This window comes from Ambystoma mexicanum, chromosome 11, assembly GCF_040938575.1.
Source record: "Ambystoma mexicanum isolate Mex_15411 chromosome 11, UKY_AmexF1_1, whole genome shotgun sequence".
Classification (NCBI taxonomy): Eukaryota; Metazoa; Chordata; class Amphibia; order Caudata; family Ambystomatidae; genus Ambystoma; species Ambystoma mexicanum.
Window position 1 is genome coordinate 564,664,461 of NC_090934.1, and position 17,816 is coordinate 564,682,276.

Below are 17,816 nucleotides of genomic sequence, written 5' to 3' on the forward strand. Positions count from 1 at the left end.
GGGCACTAGCCATCTGTACTTCATCCTCAGGAGTGAAGGCTAAGGAGACTGTGCTGATCCCTGCAGGTTTACCCTTGCACTTGGGATCTCCTTTGATATGGTCAGTACCCTGACAGACATAGCATTGTCCAAATGCTCTCTGGAAGGGTGGCTTGTTCTGACCTCCTTCTGGCTTGTGGCCAGAAGGTACACTAGCCTGATTCGGTTTACCCTGGGACTTACCCTGGTTATTTGGTTGTTTGTGGCCCTCTTTGGTATGGGAGGTATTAGAATTCTCTGGATTCACTTTGGGTGGCTGCTTTCCCTCCTCCTTCTTCTGAGTTACCCCAGAATCCTTGTGAGTAGCCCTGTTGGCAACCCACAAGTCAGCAGCCTTAGCTAGCTTCCTAGGATCCAATTCCTGTGAATCAGCCAAGTGCTGTCTGAGCTCAGGAGAGCAGGCATCATAAATTGACTCCAACATAAAGAGATTTCTCATTCCCTCATAAGTGTTCACCTTGTAACCCTTAATCCATCCCTCTAAGTTTTTCAAACATTCACTCACCCAGGTAGCCCAAGGGGTACCATCATGCTTTTTGAGGCTCCTAAACCTCTTAAGATACTGGGAAGGGGTCTTCCCAAACCTAGCTATCAAAGCTAGTTTCACACATTCATAGTCCTTCCTATCCTCCTCCCCCATCTCCATTACCACATCAGTTGCAACAGGGGGAAGCCTAGAGAACAACCAGGTGAGTAAGTCATTTCCTGTGATGTTCTGGAGCCCATGATTATATTCAAACAGAGACAACCAATCCAACACATCCAACTTAGGCTCATACATACCAACCAATTCTTTAGGCATCCGGGGTCTTTTAGGACTGGAACTTCTAGAGGAGCCAGAGAGAGAAACATTCTCAACAGATAATTTCTTCATTTCTAAGTCATACTTGAGCTCCATTTCCCTTAGCCTTAGTTCTTTGTCAGTTTGAGCATTCAGTTTCTTATACTCCAATTCTAGCTTCATTTTCTCTAGTTCAAAGTACTGAGGACTAAATGTGGGACCTGGTAAAGGTCCAGTAGGCACAGCAGGTAGAGCAGGCAGAGGCCTAGGGGGGACAGTTACAACAGCCTCACCCTCCTCTTCTGACTCTTCCTCAGAAACATCAACATTTTGCTCCATGTTAACTTCAACACTGTCATCTACAGTTGCTGGAGTGGTAGGTTCCTCTGAACCATCACCCAGACTTTGGTTAGCTAACAATCTTTCAATCAGCTCCATTTTCTTGCCCTTAGTCAGGAGATCCTTATGTTTACAGAGCACTCTTAAACAATCAGCAGTTTTGGCTGCAAGGGACTCTTGACTATAGCTTTCTATAACTGACATGTTAGAGGTTTTACTTTTTCAGTGCTAAGCTTTGTGGTTAGTTGCACTAAGGTATCTAAAGCACAATAAAATGTATACTCAATACAAATCCCACCGCTGTACACCAGTGTTAGGCAGAAACCTGTGCAGTTCCCTTGGGGAACACTGCAAAAGATTTAAGACTACAGGTAGAGCAGTAAACCCCTTTGGTAGCAGTCTGTACCACCCAGATTTACCTGGTAGCTGTGGCTGAGCAGTCAGACTTCTCTCAAGAAGAGTTAGGCAGTATGCAAAGTATACACAATATGTACCAAAACACAATAGCACAAGCAAACACTGACCAGAGCTTGGTTTCAAAAGTATATAGTTATTTATTTAAAAACACATAAGAAAAACAAAAACACTCTAGCAAAAATATAGTAAACACTTCAAACACAGTTATAATGAAAGTAGATTCAATCCTTTCTCCTATCTAGACAACTCTAGGTTAACACCACTTAATTAAAACAGAGGTGAGTGCTTAACGTTAGATGACACTCTAGTAGTTTCCAAGAAAGGGAGAGAAAAAGCAGAAATGGGTTAAACACACCACTCTAAGGTCCAGAACACTTGCAATAGGCTCAAAGAAGAATAAAGTCACAGGTGAGCAAAAGTCACTAGGCAGGGCCCACTCTTAGAGTAGCCGGAGCGAAAATGTGCCCAAGATCACACTGTTAGTTAGAGATTCAAAGTCTTGCAAAGAGTCAAAAAGAGTTTAGAGTGGCTCAGAAAGTTTAGCCAAAGTGTCCCAGGCACTCCCAGGTTCGAAAGCCGGGGACTAAATCTACCCCGTACAGTCGGTGGCAAGGGAAGCCAGGCGGAACACAGTACCTTAAGCGGAAAGGATCCTCCAGCGGTGGCAGTTGTTCCAGGCAGTGGCAGCAGGGCTCGACGTCGGTCAGGGGAGAAGAAGTTCTCGCTGAAGAGCAGAAGAAGAGGGTCGTTGCACTGCCCGGGAAGAAACCAGCCGCGGAGTCCTCCGGTTAAAGGGTTGGTACCGACTTTCGCGGTATGGGGGTAAAGTGTGGTATTCCGGTTGCCGGGGTGCTTGGCACAGGCAAGGCGGCCACGAGATACCTCAAAGAACGGAAAGAAGGCGAAAACTGGTTGTCCCCACCAGTCAAGGGAAGGAGCCACTCCGTTAAGAGTTCTCCTCGGTCGTCGGGAAAAAGTGGTGAGACGGTTCAGCAGGGCTCCACCGGGGGGTGTCGTCGAAGCAGGTCGGCTCAGCTCTTCCCTCGTCGGATTCTTGGTCCTGTGGCGACTTCTGAAGTCCCAGTCCCCAAAGCCCTGCTTTTATGCAGCAAGCCCCCATTCACCCAGCCTAGCTGTCACTCAAACATGCTAAGTGGTGAGCCGGGCGGCTCACCACTTGGGCCAATCAGGACGGAGTGCGACTTGAGTTACCAAGGTAACTCAGTCCAGGGTGCCTAAATCCCCCTCCACCCCTCCTAAGTACCCCAGACAGAGTGGCACCACTTTGGAGGGCTTCTGTGGAGAAGCCCGCCAAAAGTGGAACAAAGGGCTCCACTTTGGGTTAGAGTTACAGAGGTGAACACCAACGCCATTTTAGAATCAAGTTTTGGCAAAAAGTCCCAACCGGAGTTATAAAAATAAATATATAAACCGGCGGTATGTTTAAGGCTACCGTAAATAAATAATTAAATGTGTTAGCCTAAAACAATGGGAAATCCCATAGGGAAATATTCGCGGTCGAATATAAAAAGTAGTTTCCACTGCCACCAGCCAAAACTCGATCAGGGGGGACGGAGACGTGCCCCCTCGACTAACAGACCCTGGGGCAATCGAATTGCCCCAGCCAGTACGTCCACAATATGATGGTTTGTACTGGTTCTGTTCGGATTCAAGACTAGCAAAGTCTTTGGTGACTTTACATGCCCTGGGAGACAGTAGTCAGTCCCAGGGTATGGAGTCTATGTTGGGGAGTCCCTAGGACACCCCTGGGTCACGGCACAGAGGGTGCTGTGTGACCCACATCACAAAAATACATGAGGCCCTATGGAGTAAAAGACCCCATAGCCCATTCAACACAAGGTTTGTCCAAGATAACACACTTCAACATGTCCAAGAGTGAGGGTAAAAGAGTCTCACTCTTGGCAGGAGAAAAAAATTAAACCCCAGAAATCCAGCAAAGCTGCTGGGGGACTCACTAGGTAGGGAAATTCAGCCTAAACAGAGAATTCTCCCTAACAATGGGATTCAACCGGAACCACTTCTTGCCCGGCTTAGAGGTGCCCCGGACGTTGAGGGGATAACCTTTGGGGGCAGGAGGGCACGGGGGCAGACGACATGTTGATGGCGATCACAAACCCAGAGACAACTTTGCTGGCGATCCTTAGGGAGCTGGGCGAGTTCGGCTCAGTGACGGGCTTGAAGATTAATGGCCACAAATCGGAAATACTCAGCTTGACTTTACTGGAGGGCTTCAGGGAGATATGTTGTATGGTGGGGTGAAAGGCAGCTTTAGGTATTTGGGGATACGCCTTACGGGGGGTCCCTTGGTGCACTCTACAGGGCCAATTATCTGCTGATCCGGTAGAAGGTAAGGCAGCTGCTGCTAGACTGGGGGCCCTTGTTGATATTGTGGCTGGGAAGAATGAACACCCTGAAGATGCTGATCCTTCCCAAGATCTTCTACTTTTTTTCCCCTCTTCTGTGCGCGGACGCTTTTCTTTTCCTCGTGATGTTGGGTAATAGTTTTCACCTTCTGGATCTCCCTCTTCCGGGCTTGGATACCAAAACAATTCTTCTCGATATTAGGGCCTTCAGTGGTTGCTTCTCCTGGTTCCGAGGACCTGATAGGTTTTTAAAAAAACACTCCTTTCGGATTGCGCTTGAGGTGATGGTTCCACCCCTGGGTCCCCTTCTTCTGTGGGCAGACCCCTCTCGAATATCAAAATAGTTCCTTTCTCAATGAGCTTCGCGTGGTGTCTTTCCACCCCTGGATCTCCATCGGTCAGGCTCGGATCCCAAATGCAATGCTTCTTGCCTTGACAAATCTTTACCTCATGGACCTTTTAGACTTCACCCCTTTCCATTAGCATTCCCTCGGCTGGGTTCGCTCTTGCTAATCTCCACAAAACACAGTTCATGTGCTATTTTTCAACAAGCGGGATTCACTTCCCTTACTTTCTCGACAGTTCTTGGGTCAACGGCTTTCGACTCTACAGGGATTTCGCTTGACCTCCTGTATGACCACTTTGACCTATCTTGGTGACTCTCCTACATCTTCTGGTATCTGTAGTTTTACTTAACATGTGATTGACCAGAGTTCCCTCTGCAGCTGCTTTTCCCTTTTACAATTCAGTTCTTTGAGCTTTCTTCAGATGGCCACTTTGCGACTTTCATTCAACACAGTTTGGTTCTTACCGGCTTTTCCTTCGACTCACCGGCTGTGATGAACCGCTTGGCTTTCCTTGTATCTAGAGTCGAGGCAGGCACCACGGTGGCAGGAGTTTGCCTCACTCCTGCTTATCAGTGTAGGCACACTCTGTGTACTGTTGGCATCTGCTGCAGCACAGTTGGACTATTGTCCTTCGGTCTTCTGATTATGATTACTTTTGCGGAGGTTTCGAGGGTCTGCGTCGAAAAGGGAAAAGTCGTTTCTCTCCTTGTTAGCCTTTTGATATTCGCCACCTTTCTCCTCCTCTTGAACTGCCGCGCCTGGATAGCTGTCTTGTCGTGCGGTATGTCTTGCTCGTACTGTGCTCTTTTGCTCCACCTTTTATCCCTGTGGAGAAAGGAAAAGGGCGTCGGATGTGTGTGATTTTGGTCGATTGCCTGACCCTGGTATTGGGACACATCAGGTAAACGCCTCTGGTGTTAGTCTGTTGTCTTTCATGTTGTGCAAAAGTGTTCATGTAAGAAAGGGGGGGGGGCAGTTTTTTTTAATGTATTACGGAAGAGGATGGGGAAAAGGTGTGCAAAGAAGGGGGATACCGTGCCCCACTTCCACTCCCTGAGGACCCCCCATGCAGGAGATCCTCCCTCACTGGTCAAACCCCAGCAACTGTATCCAATAGCGATGGCCCTCTCCTGGCCACCCAGATGACAGATCTCCAGGGTTTAGCCAGGGAGACACCTTCAGGTTTCTCACAGGACATTCATCATGGCCCTAATTTCCATAAGAGTGGGGGGGTGGTCTGCTGACATTGTATATAAGCTGGAAGCTAACCTGAAGACTGACTGTCAGAAAATCGCTGTTGGCACCTCAAACATTCCAATATTCTCTTGACGGCAAAGCACTGTCTCACATCTGCTTTGCTCCTTACTTTGACCCAGAACCGAGAACATAAGTGTCAAGATACAAACACAGCTTATGAGCCGGTAGATCTGTCACACCCCATTCTGAGATGTGCCCCTGTTTTACCATGGCTGTACTTCCTCTGCACTCTTGTGCCATGTGAGGTTTGGCTCAGCTGGGTCAGAATGATGAGCTTGTACGCCACGTTCAGTGGACCTTTTTGCTGGCCTGCAGCTGCTTCTTCTTTGGAAATATTCCACTAGCAGTTATTCAGGTACCGCAGGAACTTTGGGACAGGTAGTGTTAGACTCCTGCAATCCATAACTAGAGCCAAGTGCTTGACAGCTCTGGCCAGCAACTAATGAAGACTCCAGACAACATTTTTTCAGAGCATTTGGCAGTTTCTCTGGGGAAATCTGAAGCCTACTTGCCACTTGTTACCCAACGTTTGACATTTCTTCTAGGGGGATCCAAAGTGTTTTCACCACATCTGACCCTACTTGTCTCCAGGCTGTGCATGCTTCCAATGGGGCTGTGAGAAACCTGGCCACTAGGACTTTCGTACCCCAGAGACATGCAACAGCTCAAAGTTGACAGCATACTCATTCTACACACTAAATGTTAACTGTACAATATCAGGTGCATCTTAGGTTCAGCCAATCGCAACCCACCTAATCCACTATCCTGTATCACTCAGTATCCTGTTATTGCACTTTAGCTGAGATTGGTCTCACATCCCATCGACACACCAGATCTCCCAACATGTAGACCATACCAGCCCTGGTAAGCCCTACAATATGTTGTGCTCCAGTGTTAATACTAACAATAATAACAGCTTCCACTTTTACACTTGGGACATTCCATGTTTAAACTTGCCCTTACCATTGCATTAAAATTAGACTTAACTTTTAAATGGCCACCTCTGGACATTCCATTTATTCAAGGTATAAACTGTCATACCTTGTGTTCCGTCTGTCGTTCTTCCCTCCTAAGTATTAGATCTTGATTTCTTAACTACTATCAACTGCAAGGTAGCAAAGGGAAGGCAATGTTTCCTGCTATACCTAGTTCTTGAATCTACTCCTACCATGAATTTGGTATGGGGGAAAATCCCTAACAGTAACACAGCAATAGGCAAGAGCCTAGAGTCAAGCCACGAGTACCACAATCACTACAAAGGTAACTTTTCCATTTCTGATATGTAGCTGTGAGTTTAGATTACAAGAGTGCACTCACATTAAAGGTGTATTTGCACTGTGTATAATACAAAAACATTTTTGGTTGGCATCACATAATTATTGAACAAGTTCTCTGATAATGTTAATAAATGGAGTTAAGGTGCTTCATTATAGGTGTCAGTATGTAATAACATGCTTCATGTCTTTTTTCACCAGACCTCAAAACAAGATCACACTTTGGAAATAATTCAGCATGAGCTCAACCAAACAAATGAAGAACTTGACAGACTCAATACAAGTAATTTAGAGGAGCGATCACAGTTAATTCATGACCTTCAAAGATGTGAGCGAGAAAATGACAATCTAAAGGAAACAATAGAGGAAAGAGAGAATGAACTAGCCTTGCTTGCCTCCAACATGACTGAGTATTATGATCAACTTCTAGTATTAAAGCAGCAGATGCACTGTAAAGAAGAAGAAATAAGAGAAATTGAAGACAACTTGGTAAAGGCTCAACGAGAAAATAACCTATTAAGAGAAACTCAGTCATTGGATGTTCAAGAATCGGGTTTGAAAATATCCACACTCTCAGGGAAATTAGATGATATGGAATTGGAATTAAACAAGACTAAAGACCAAAATGAAGCACAAACAAAAGAATCACAAGAAATGATCATGCAAATTAATGAGTACACTGAGACAATCAAAGAACTTCGTTCACAAATTCAGACCCATACTGTTGTACACCGTAACCATGTTGTAGAGTGTGAAGCACAGATCTTGCTCCTGAAAGAACAGCTTTGTGTATCTGGTGCAAAGCTTCTTGAATCTGAAACAAAACATAAGGAAGAAATTGATGGGCTATGTACTCAACTAGAAGAAAACTGTTCTTCAAAAGAGAAACTGAACACCTTGCTTGTGGAAAAAGAAAGTAATGAACAGCAGTTTGAAAAGCAGTTGAAGTATATAAACGATCAGAACAACCACTTAATTTCTGAAGCAGCTAGGAAAGATGACGAGTTGGCAAAATTATCAAAAATTGTTGAGGAACATGTTCTGCTTCAAGAAACTGTAAAGTTGTTACATCAAGATAAAGAAGAGTCAGTTAAATCACTGGAAGGCGATCTTGAGGCAACTAAACAGCAACGTGAGACTATGAAATTAAAATTCATTGACAAGTTGAAGGCTAAGGAGAAAAAGAACAGAGAGCTTGAAAGACAAATTAAAGATCAAAGTGAAACAATTGATGAATTGGAAAAACTGAATCATGATCTTCAGTTAACACTTGAAGAGAAAGAGGTGTCCCTTTCTGATCATATCAAAACAGTTTTTGATTTGACAAAAAGTATGAATATTTTGGAAAGCAAGAATCAACAGTTGTTTAATGAAAATGAAAGTGTATTAAAAATCCTAGATGAAAAGAAAAGTGAAGTCTTGAGGCTGGACAATTCAGTTTTAGAGTTGGAGAAACGGTTACTGATTAACGAAGAACATGTCTTAGACCGTCAGCAAACTATTTCTTTACTAAGACACGATAAAGAAGAATTGACAAAAAAAGTTGAGGATCTTTCTTTGCTATGTGAACAGAAAGACATTTCAATCTCATCTGAATTGTTGTTAAAAACAAATGAATGTACCATTTTAAGTAAGCAGGTGTCCACAAGTAAAGAATCAATTCAGTCCTTACAGATAGAAATACAGGATTTGAGGGTACAACTGGCAAGTACTAAAGAGGTAGCGCTGGAAAATGAAATAGCTCTTCAAAATGCATTGACACAATCTAGCACACTAAACCAACAGCTACACCAGAATCACGGAAGAATAGAATTGTTTCAGAAACAAGTTCAAGAATTATCTGCTGATCTTGATGTAAAAAGCAAACAGTTGCAGGAAAACAGTATTTATTTTGAGGAGAATAAATGTCTTATTAGTGATCTGCAGAATGAAATTAAGTCTGTGAAAACTGAAAATAAAAAGATAATACAGTTGGTTGAAGAAAGAGAATCTAGTTTAAAACAAAGAGATATAGATATTGAACATCTACATAAACTAAATGATAAAATGGCTGCAGAAATTATAGCTCTAAATAGTAAACTTGAAGTACAGTGTAAGGAAATTGACAAATTAAAAATTGAAAATGAAGACATTTCGATTAAGTTAAGCAACAAGTCAAATACATGTGAGAGTCTGGGCAGACAGGTAACACAGAACAACTCTGAAAGTGTTTTGTTAAAACAACAGTTTAACATGCTGGACATGGAAAATCAAAAACTGAAAGCTGATATTAAAATAACTGTTACCACTTTGGAAACAAAAACAGAGGAAATTACAATATTAAGTTCACATTTATCTCAGCAAGCTCATACAATTTTATCACTTAAAGATCAAATTGACAGCATGTACATTGAAAAAGAAAAAATGCAAAATAAAGTTGATGAAAAAGAAGCAATGCTTGCTGAAAGAGAAACATTCATTCAAGAAATGAATGAAATGAAACTGAAAGAGGAAAGTCAGTCTTTTCAATTAATTTCAGATTTGCAGAATCAGTTACATAATGTCATTTTGGAGACTTCGCAGTGCAAAGAGACCATTCAAAAGAATGAAAATGAGCTTTGCAGGCAGCAGCAAGAAATAAAGTTGTATAAAGAGAAGATTGAAGAGTCTGAGTTATTTAAAGTTCAGTTATCCGAGAATGTGGAAGTCATTTCTGACCTTCATTTTCAGATTAAAATTCTGAATGACAAAGCCGAAGAACTAAATAAATTGATTGTTAAGAAAGATGACTCTTTAAAAGAAAAGATAAATGATTATGTTAATTTAAGGATCAAATATTCTGAAATGCAAGAGGTTTCTAGTATGCAGCAAAAGCAGATTGAAACCTTATTTCTTGAAGCAAACCAGATGGAAACAAATATTTCAGAACAGGACACAATGTGTAAAAATACACTAGACTATACAGAGGAGCTAAAATGGAAACTCCAAGATAAAGAGATTGCGTGCGAATCCCTGAGACAGCAAGTTAAAGATCTTGAGGCAGAGACATTACTCCTAAAACAAGATGTAAATAGCAAGACTCTTGAATTAAGTGACATAAAGTTCTCTGTGGCTGAGAAAGACAATGCTATAATAGAAAAAGAAAAGCTTCTTAGGGATTTAAATGACAAAATTAGTAAACAGGAAATAGGTAATATCCAAATAGAACAACAAATATTATTAACTTCCCAGCTTCAAAGCCAAATATACAATCTGGAAAATGAATTAAAATCATATAAAGAATTAGCTAGTGAAAAAGAAAATTCTTATTTTAAATTGCAGCAACAGTGTAATGCTCATTGTGAGCAAGTAAATCAACTAAGTGAACAGCTTGGTGAGAAACAAGACTATATTGCAGCACTTCTTTTATCTTTAAATGAAAAGGATGCTAGTGTTCAGATAGCTGAAGGAAATGCTTTTGCTCTAACAAATGAAAATGCAAAGCTCAGAGAAGAGATTGGGAAAAACGCTGTAGCCTTGAAAGACATTAATAGTGTTATTATACAGAATAAAGAAACTATTTCTATCAAACAGCAAGCAATTAATTCTTTAACATTTAGTATTGAGAGTCTACAAATGGAAAACAGTTCACATATGGAGCAAATCAATTCATTGAAAGGTGAAATTCAGCAGAAAGAATTAAGCGTGCAGTCTCTCCAAAAGCAGTGCCTTGAGCAGATACATCATATTGAAAATTTGAAATCAGATATTGAGAATTTGAATACTGTCTCATCCCATGATGTTTACGACAAAACTCTTTTAATAGAGACCCTCCAGCTAGAAATTAACAATGTGGTAAAGGAGAAAAATTGCTTACTTGAAGATATTAAGATGATGGCTGTGGAAAATGAAAATCTCACAGTCTCATTGCAGCAGAAATTACAACAACAATCTGAAGAATTGAAAGATCTACATGCAAAAATGGAGAACACGTTAAAGGATTCTGAAGTGAAACTAATCACCATGACATTGCAGATGAAGAAAGAAAAAGAACAACTTCAGGAGCAGGTTAGTACGCACATTGAAGAAATATCTGCTTTAAAGCTCAAAGTTGAAAATCTAGAAGTTGGTGTTTGTGAGTCAGAAAGTAAATGGAAGACTGAACATGGCCGTGTTTCGCAGGAAAATGCCTTGCTTAAGGGTCAGTTAAATCATTTAGAGACTGGGTTAGTGTCCAGGGATAAGAGAATCATTTCCTTAGAGCAAGTCATGTGCATGCTAGATGAACAAATGGATAGATGTGGTTTATTTAGTGGTGAACATATGGAGGAAATTAATGTGGAGACACTACGTGCTGATAGCCTACACACTGATAATGACACTAGACTAGAAAAACTCTCTTTGGTAATTTCTTTAATTGAATATAAAGAGAAAGAATTGAATCAATTAAAGGAGATGCTTTCTATCAGAGAAAAGGAATGTGCTGAAATTGTTGATAAATATTCTAAAAATCAAAATTTACAAAGTGACTTTGAAATTCAGAAAGAATTTTATGAGTCAGAAATTAAACATTTGTTACAAAAAATAGAGTCAAACAATGAGGCATTTTATCAACAGAAATCGCTTTTAGAAAAAAAAGAACAAATGGTGTCCGTTTTAAACACAGATGTTTGTTTGATTCAAGAACAAATGGTTGAAAGAATTGATGAACTGCAACACAACAGTGAAACACTAAAAACAGAAAGGGAAAAAATATTGAATTTGCTCGAAGACATTAGAAAGAAAGAAGAAATAATAGAACATTTAACATCCCAGACTACTCAACAGAAAGATTTCATTTTAGCATTGACGCATCAACTAAATGAAAAGGATGCTTCTATTAGTTTAGTTATGGAATCAATGCCCAATGAAATAGTCAATGTTTCTAAAGAGAAACCTACTTTGAAGAGTAGGCTTGATTTTATGGAATCTGCTAAGAGTAGCTCTGTATTAGACATGACACAAATGTCTTTGAATTTGGAAGAGTGCCATAAAGAATTGCAGCATCATAAGGAGATGCTAGCTGAGAGGGACACCCAACTTGGTGAGTTAACATTTGAAAAAGATCAAGTGCAAGATCACCTAGAGAAAATCAGGAAAGAAAAGGATAATATAAAAAAGAAATTGCAAGCATCTTTGGTTATTAGGAACGATTTACTACAAAAAAAGGAAATACTTGAAATAACAGGAAAAGACGAAATTGCAAAAGAACAAAAGAAAACTGAGGCACTGTTGAAGACCATTGATGACTTAACACACCGTTTAGAGGTAGCTGATTTGCAGAAACATGAATACGAGTCACACCTTGAACTTCTGAAACACCAACTATTGATGAAAGATGCTGATGTAAGTAACTTGAATGAAGTTCTTGCTGCTAAGGAATCTCTCTTAGAGCAATGCCAAAGGAATATTCAAGTGTTGGATGATGATATTGTCAAACCAGATGATGAATTGCAAGAATTTCAAAAAAGTGTACTAGAAAAGGACATTTTGTTTAATCAAGTACAAACCGATTTGGATGAGCGAGAACGTGTATTTAAACGTGTTCATCACCTTTCAAGTTTGGAAGATTTTAAATCGATTGAGGCTAAGGAAGACCATCAAAAAGCTCAATGTATTGAGACAGTCTTTTCAGCTGGCGACTGTTGTGTTCATTCCAAAAATGTGTACAGCGAAGTTAAACCTATAAGCCTCTTAGAGAAAGAGAATGAAAACCTTCAAGAGAAACAACTTGCCTCACCATTTCTAGGAAACAAAACCATGTCAAAATCTCAGGAAGAGAAAGGTGATAATGTTAATGTATTTGAAAAATATAATGGAAAAATGAAAGAACCTCTACAGGAAGAACATGCACTCAAGGATCTTCATCAACTGAAATTTAAAGACGGTGGGGGTAATCTTAAACACATATCTCTACAGCAAGCAGTCAAATATTGTAATGCATTAATTTCTGAAAACGAAGTAAGTATGGCCCCGTGCAAGGTAGACTCTGACGAAAAGAAAAATAGTTTGGAAAAATTATTTGAAGAACAGAGAAAGGCTTTTGATGAAAGGGTTACTGAACTACTTTCTGAACTAAGTGGAAGGGAAAAGCAACTTGATGAACTACATGAGAAATATGTGCAGGTCTTACAGGCAGAGAATCTACTTAAGGAGAATTTAGGTGAGAAATCTGTTGAGATTTCTAAAAAAACAGAAGAGATTGCAAGGTTAAATTACTCTTTGCATTTGCTTGAACAACAACATATGCATGACCAGGAAATCCTCATTACTGAGATAGGTCATGTGCAAATAAAGCCCAAAGCCATCTCGGTTGAAGTGGATCGTATCAATATTACATCAGAGCAAATTAATCCAGAGCAGGAGGCAATTCTTACAAGGGAAAGCATGAAAGAAACTCAACAAGAAACCACTCATTGTCAATTTGCATTTGAAGATCTGAAGAAAGGAACAGAGGCATCTGAAAATGTATTTGAGAACTTAAGGTTCGGTGTAGATGATTTAAATCCTCAAACATGTCATTTACACATACAGAATCAAGATCTTTCAGCAAACGCAAACCGTTCAGAGGAAAATGTAGCAGTTGGTGATGGAATTATAACTTTTCAGAGAGATCATGAAAAGTTGCAACTGGTAAATTTGATGTATGAAATTGAAATGCTTAAGAATAACCTAAGCAACAAAGAAAATTGCATCCAGGCACAACAGGATGAATGTTCAAGGAAAGACAGACAAATAGCGGATTTGGAGAAACAAATTCAGCGGCATGCTACAAACCAAAAAGATGTTAGTATACTAAATGCTGAAAAGAATACATTTCAACATCAAGATGCAAAGATTGGTGAGGAGAATAAATCTAAGGAACAGCTGCAAAAAAAGCTGCATGCTGCTTTAATATCTCGTAAAGATGTAATAAAAGAAAGCAAATCTTTAAGAGAAGAAAATCAATCATTGATTTTGGAGAGAAACAAACTATCAGAAACTGTTTCAAGACTTGAACATTCATTAGTTGAACTTAAAGAAGATACAAAAAATGCTGATGTAATCTTTTCACTGTGTCAAGAAAAGGATTTTATGGTTTCGGAAAATGACAGACTTGTAACTGAAAATGAAAACCTTAGTGCTGCATGTGAAAGCCTCAAGTGTACCATGGAGACAATCGTTCAAGAAAAAGAAGCTTTTTCTATCCAATTGAACTCTTTGCAAGAGTCCATGATGGTTGAATTATCTGGTTGGAAAGCAAAACATGGTGAATTAAATAAAGAATATGAGTCTCTTCTGCAAGCCTATGAAAACATTAGTGATGAAATTGACAAAATGAGACAAATTATTGAATTAACCAGAAAAGAAAAACAAGAACTCCATCACAGATTTATTGAATTGGAATGTAAAAAGCAAGAACTTGAAAAAGAGATTAATTGTTTGCATGAAGAGAATGAAAATCAAGATGTGTTAATTAAGTCAAAAAAATCTGAAATTTGTGAATTGCAGAGTGAAGTAGAAAGACTGGGATGTTTGATTAGGTCCACCACTGAGGATCAGTCCCTACTTTCCAAATTAACTATGGAAAACAAACTCTTACTAGAAGAGAACAGAAAGTTAAATGGCATTTCTGAAAATATTAAAAGGGATTTACAAACAGAGCAGAATGAAAAAGATTGTCTTCAAATTAATCTTCTTGAAAGTAAATCTAATTTGAAAGAACAGATGGAATTATACAAATCTGAAATGCATTGTAAATTTGATGACATTTGTAAGGCGAGAGAGTCATTGTTAAGTCAAGTTACATCTCTAACCAATGAGATTTCAGAAAAAGAGGAACATATAATCACTGTAGAACAAGGCAGAAATATAACAGTAGGACAATTAAAGGAAAGTGAAGAGTTATTGAATCAGAAAAACATTGTCTGTTGTAAATTGGAACAGGAAGTAAAAAACCTTAAACAACACATTATTAGCTTGAATGAAAAAGTAAGAATATTGGAAGATGACAAATGTATCTTGCAAGAGGAACTTGAAAATATACAGGAGAATTCTGATCAAATAAAATATGAAAAAGAATTTTTAGAGACTGAGATTCTGAACAATATCAAACAGGTAGATAATTTAACAGATGCTTTGAAATCGGCCCAAATGCAAAACTGTACACTGGAAGAACAGTTGAAAGACTTAAAGATGGGAAAATGTAATGTCCAGGAAAAGATGCAGCAATTACAGCGTTTGAGAGAATTTGAAGAGAAAGTAAAAGAAGCCAGTAGAGAGCACAGTGGTGCAAAATACAAATCCAAAGAATTGCAAGAACTTTTAAAAGAAAAACAGCTAGAAATCCTCCAGCTCCAAAAGGATTCCATCCAATTCCAGGAGCTAATTTTAGATTTAGAAAGAACTGTGAAGCTTTATCAGTCAAATGGTGATAAATATCAACAGGACCTCAATATTACCGCTGCTGCACTTAATAAATCACGTGAGGATGGACAGATTCTTAATGAAAAACTGAATTCTTACATGAGTTTACTTGATGGGGCAAAATCAGAGATTGCGTCCCTTACCTCCAAAAATATTAAGTTGCAAGGGGAACTTAAACATTATGAAGACAATTTTAAATTACAAATTGAAAATAAACAAAAGTATAGCAATGAAGAGCTCAAAATGGATAATATGGAGTTAAGCGCATTTCAGAACAGTTATGATACTCTTAGAAAGGAAAATGATAGACTAGTTGAGAAACTTCATGAAATGAAGAATGATTTGGGCACTAAAGACTTAACTATCAAGACCCTGCAAAGTGAATTAAACATGAATATGGCTCGAGCAGCTGCTTTCAGTCAGTGTATATCATTGCTTGAGAACAATAAAGCCATTGATGAAATGAAAATCTGGGAAAAGCAATTCAAAGATTCTATCCAAAATAAGGAAAGTCAGATAGAGGGCAGTAATCACAAAATCATACTTCTACAAGATATAGTGAAGGAGAAAATGGCACAGATTAAGGAATTGGAGATTAGATGCTATCTATTACAAGAACACCGTCATCGGGTATCTCTACAAACACACACAAATACACAACTCTCACAGGAGATAGCTGATGTGCAAGAAAACAATTCTGTCAGTGTGTGCACCCTTACAAAATTAGACAGATCTGCACAGACTAAAGAGGATTCTTTGCAAGCAGAGATTTCTAAAAACCATTCCTTTATATGCCCCACAAGTAAGGGTACAGATCTATTAAAGGAAAAAGAAATATTGAGTGATAGGTTCACGCAAAAAGAGCAGGAATACAAGTGTGGTTCATCAGAAAATAATGAAGTTGATGCAAGTTTTCACAAGCAGATGAGCTCTGTGGCACAATGTAATGTAATGCTCAAAGGCACAGATTTAGATAGATCAATGCTGTTTTCTTCAAAATGTGAGGATGTTTCTAACGTTCTGTCTCAGATACAAACTGAATATAGGAAGCCAAATGAAGAATTAGAAAATCAGGCTAGTGGATTGCAGACAGAGGGAGACCATTCTCATGAAGCTATTCTTAGGATGGAAAATGAATTACAAAGCCTGTCGGTAAAAGCTGAAAAGGTGTCCCAAGAGAAATCTGAGCTTGCGAACAGAATTGAGGACCTTAAAAAATCCCTGGCAACACTGCGATCAGACGGGCATTGCAATTTGGAAGAGCTTAATGTTGGGGAAGAAAGTTACAAAGGATTAAACAAGCAAAACAGAAGCACAGTTATTGAACATATGGTTAAAAACATTGATCTGAAACAGGAGGTGAGAAACCTTCTGAATGAAATTGATGACCTACATTCAGAGAATGCAATGCTGAGAGCACAACTCCTACGCTACAGAGAAGATCTAATTCAGGTGTTATCTCTTAAAGATCACCAATTGAAAGAGTTATTGAAACAGCAGCTAGACCGCATTAAGAATCTTGAACAAGAAAATTGTAACCTCCAAAAAGAGCACAACGAAGCCCAAAGGCTAAATATATTACTAAAGGAAAAGATCCAAGTTTTAGAACTTGAGAATGGAAAAGTGTTGTCAAAAACGAAAAACCTTGAATTTTTGATTGCAACTCTAAACAAAGAACGTCTTGTTTCTGAATCCAAAGAACAAATTAAAAAAAGGCACATTGATGGCTGTGATCCGAAAACCTCATCATTCAAAATGCAAGCTCAAGATAAGAATGGGAAAATCCCTCAACTAGCAGATGACCATAAAGATGAAGACAAATTGTCTAAATTATTTACTTCTCAGCACAATGCTGACACAGTGGAACATGGCATGGTGACAGTGGACAAAATAAAGGAGGAATGGATGATGGAATTTAAAAATCAAAATGCAGACCTAAAATCAGAGAACAATTCCCTTGCTAAAGCAATGGCTGCATTACAAAATGATAGAGATAGGTTGATTGAAGAATTTAAGATGTTACAGTGTAAATATGTATCTGAACTGAAGTTTGAACAAATACGAGGGGATAATCTTGATTTCAAGTTAAATGATTTGGAATCTAGACTTTCGAAGTTAATGTACAATAACAACTTTGGTGAGGTTTTTGCTGGTGATGACAAAGACACATTAGATCACCTTGGCATTGCAATTAAAAATCTTTGTCAGACGCTAGCTACTAGAGATCTTGAGATTGCTCGAATGTCCACAGAAAGTAGGAATTATACTCAGCAAATAGATGCATTTGCCAAAGCGATGGGCAGCCTCCAAGATGACAGAGATAGATTGCTGCAGCAAATCAGGAACGTGAAGAGTTTCTATGAAATGAAACAGGGGAGTAAGTCACTTGATGTGTCGTCTGATACCAGTTCCAATAGGAAGTGTGCCTTTTACAATGATGAAAAAAAGCTGGTAAGTGCACTTAAAAGGGATGCCACTCAGTGTGTTGTTGGTAAACCCAGGGAAAAAATAATGTTTAGACAACTGAGTTGGTCTCAGAACACAGTTTGTTTCACATCCTACTGTTTACCAGAAA

The 17,816-nt window shown here is 39.2% G+C and overlaps 1 protein-coding gene across 4 annotated transcripts in view; it reads left to right on the plus strand.

Moving 5' to 3' along the window:
• Positions 1-17,816, plus strand: part of LOC138503575 (golgin subfamily B member 1-like) — a 1,546,163-nt gene that overhangs the window by 1,175,410 nt on the left and 352,937 nt on the right. For all 4 annotated transcript variants that reach the window (XM_069623402.1, XM_069623405.1, XM_069623404.1 and 1 more), the window contains one exon: positions 7,040-17,692. In XM_069623402.1, coding sequence (XP_069479503.1) covers positions 7,040-17,692 — 10,653 coding nt within the window. The remainder of the gene's footprint in view (positions 1-7,039; positions 17,693-17,816) is intronic.